The 2,969-nt window shown below is 50.9% G+C and overlaps 1 protein-coding gene across 2 annotated transcripts; it reads right to left on the reverse strand.

Annotated features, from left to right (window-relative positions):
• Nucleotides 1-254: 254 nt before the first annotated feature.
• LEP (leptin) lies at nt 255-2,534 on the reverse strand. 2 transcript variants are annotated; one of them, XM_037049315.1, is made up of 2 exons: nt 2,364-2,534; nt 255-890 (listed from the first exon to the last, which is right to left on the reverse strand). In XM_037049315.1, the coding sequence occupies exons 1-2, from the start codon at nt 2,505-2,507 to the stop codon at nt 534-536; spliced, it is 501 nt and encodes a 166-aa protein (XP_036905210.1). In that variant the 5' UTR covers nt 2,508-2,534; the 3' UTR covers nt 255-533. The 2 variants fall into 2 exon arrangements, with proteins under 2 accessions (XP_036905210.1, XP_036905209.1); XM_037049314.1 differs by having other exon boundaries at nt 256-893.
• Between the last annotated feature and the right edge of the window lie 435 nt (nt 2,535-2,969).

Below are 2,969 nucleotides of genomic sequence, written 5' to 3' on the forward strand. Positions count from 1 at the left end.
CTAGACACTGTGCTGGGTCATTGTCTCATTAAATCTCCAGAGTAATCAGCAAGATGTTTGGAAAGGGGTTTTTTTGAAATCACCCACGGAAGTGACTTCCTTGGATAGGCCAGCCCCCAAGTTCACCCCAGGACTTGGGTTGAAACTCTGAGGCCTTAATATACTGCATTAATGTACTATGCCCACGAGAAGATTAGTCCCGTCTTTCCGAGTCTGTGTATCTGGTTGAGACTGTTATTGAGCCACATGTCTTGGTTTGTTTGCTTGGATTTTATTTATTTATTCATTTATTTATAAACTTGGTGCTTCTCGAGGCTGATTTGCAGACCTGCCCTCACTCTGGGGCGGATGCCCTCAGGTTGTCAGCCCTGTTCTTCGGGGGGTTCCTTCTGCCTGAATAAACTGGTGGCTAGCTGTGGCCAAGCCCAGGCTGAGCTGACCTCCGGGAGGGAGGCTTGGAGTAGTGAGGGAGAAAGGGACTGGAGGCCCGGATGAGAAATGTCCACAGAGGCTCTCTCTAAGCCTTCAAGGTTTCAGCACTCAGGGCTGAAGTCCAGCTCCTGCAGCATGTCCTGCAGAGACCCCTGCAGCCTGCTCAGGACCACCACTTCTGCAGAGTAGAGTGAGGCTTCCAGGACACCATCCAGGTCCTCCAAGGTCTTCAGAGCCCTGGCTTGGGGGAAGGGGCAACTCTTGGAGGAGGCCAGCATGTGGAGAAGGTCCCGGAGGTTATCCAAGTCATTAGATATTTGGGTCACACTTCCAGAAGGCAGACTGGTGAGGATCTGTTGGTAGATCGCCAGTATCTGGTCCATCCCGGACAAAGTCAGGACAGGGTGGAGCCCAGGAATGAAGTCCAAACCCGTGATCCTCTGTTTGGAGGATATCGACTGCTGTGCAGGAGGAAGAGGGGGAGCAAGAAAGAGCTCAGCGAGGTGGGAGACAAGTCAATTCTCTAAAGCCCTGGGCCTCTCCATTGAGTACGGAGGTTTGTTCCCTTGGTTGCTTCCTTTCCACCTTCCACACAGTCCCAGCCTAGGCCCTTATTTCTTGTGCCCAGGTGGCTGCTCAGCCACTAAGAGGGTCTCCTGGACTTCTGTCCTCCTGCCCTTCCCAAACCATCCTGCACTCCAACCTCCAGACCAACCTTCGCAGGGCGCTCCCTTCTCCGAATGGCCGCGGCTGTAGAACCAGCCGTGATTCCCTATTTCGTACTGAGTTAGGTCTCTTCCCCTGGGACCGAGGTCCTCCATGGGTGCCCTCCCCAGCCATCTTCATTTCCTTCCTCCCCTAGTACATTCCTCTCTTCAGCCAGACTCTCCACAGACCTCACCCATTAGGTCGTCCCCAGCGAGTGTGTCATCTCTCCTTCAGCTCCAATAACTATGATTACCAAGAGGGGTTCCCCTTCCCAACTGTCCGCCGCACTCACTCCCTGCACCGCACAAGAGGGACGCTCCATTCCTATCACACGCAACATTGTCAAACGACTATTTTGAAAGCAAGGAGTATTAGGGCTTCTCTTTGTGAAATGCCCAAGAGTCTATCTAGCTGAGTGGTCCCTCCTCTGGCCACCTAACTTCCTTTCCAAGGCCACTATCACATCCACAGTGATCAGGGGACGTGGAAGTCCACACGGGAAAAACAGTAGGCTTTTAAGGCTGGGGACTAGCAAAACCACAACTACAAACCTTTACTGAGGGCACACTTGGTTCTGTTTCTGCAAGGGGGGATCACTTGCCTCCTCTAATTTAATCTCATAATAACCATATGAAGACCACAGGAGAGTCCCATTATCTAGATAATGGAACCAAAGGTGTTGAGGGACTAGCTTCAGGTTTTCCAGACAGAGAATAGAGGTATGAAGAGAAGTGGGAAGTGGCTGAAGATCTAAACTGTGGACCCTGGAGCAAAGCCCCAAGGGGCATTGATAGCTGTTCCCAAATACCAGAGGGCTGATTGCGAAGGGGGTAGACTTGTTCTCTGTGTGGCCTTAGCAGTAATGGGGAGTCTTTCTAGGGCTGGAGCTCAGCCGCAACGAGGAAGATCACCTACTGATAAGCACATTCTAGAGATACAATGGAGACCCCAGAGGGGATGCTGCTGGGGGTCCGGTCACCAGCCAATGGGACACACGAGCCTTTAGGGCTCCCTCTAATCCTAAGCACTAGGACTCCAGTTAGAGAGGAAGAAGAGAAAGAAGGTGGAGACTGACGAAAGAAGAGGAGAGGCAACTGTTTGCACAGTAGGAGGAGTCAAGGCGACTGTGGCCCCTACATGTCACTGCACAGGTCTCAGTAACCTCTGAGGCCCCAGTGTCCCCATGGCTACAGTTCTGTTTTGCCTCCCCAGACCGTCCTTACCGTGTGAGAGATGTCATTGATCCTGGTGACAATCGTTTTGATGAGGGTTTTGGTGTCATACTGGACTTTGTGGATGGGCAAAGCTTCTAGGCAGAACAGGTAGGGCCAAAGCCACAGGAATCGGCACAGGAATCCGCAATGCATTTTCCTTCCCAGGTGTGCTTCTTGGGCCTGCAGACCAAAGGGAATCACACATTGCAAGTTGCTGCTATTTCAGAAAACACCCACACGCTCTGTTACCAACCACGTTATCAGACACAGATAAAAATGAGATTTGCTTTCTGCCCTGCTTATCAACTCCTCGGAGTCCAAGACAATTCATTATCTAACAATACGTGAATAAAAAGCACTTCCTTGGGGAAAGGCGAGGCGTGGTCAATGAAACCCTGAGAAGGTGCGCCGCAGACCATAGACCTATAAGCCAGGCTGTGAGCAAATGGTCATAATGGTGCCGATGTGACTTCATTATGTGCTTCAAGGAAGAAAGTGGGCTTTTAAGGTCTGGTTTATATCCAGCCATTTACACACTGTAAGACTTTAGGCAAATCATATAACTGCTAAAACTACCTTTTATCCCCTGCGATACACCTATCTCTAGGCTTTTAT

The sequence above is a fragment of the Sturnira hondurensis genome, unplaced genomic scaffold (genome assembly GCF_014824575.4).
Source record: "Sturnira hondurensis isolate 20B ecotype Veracruz unplaced genomic scaffold, ASM1482457v3 Scaffold0006437, whole genome shotgun sequence".
NCBI lineage: Eukaryota > Metazoa > Chordata > Mammalia > Chiroptera > Phyllostomidae > Sturnira > Sturnira hondurensis.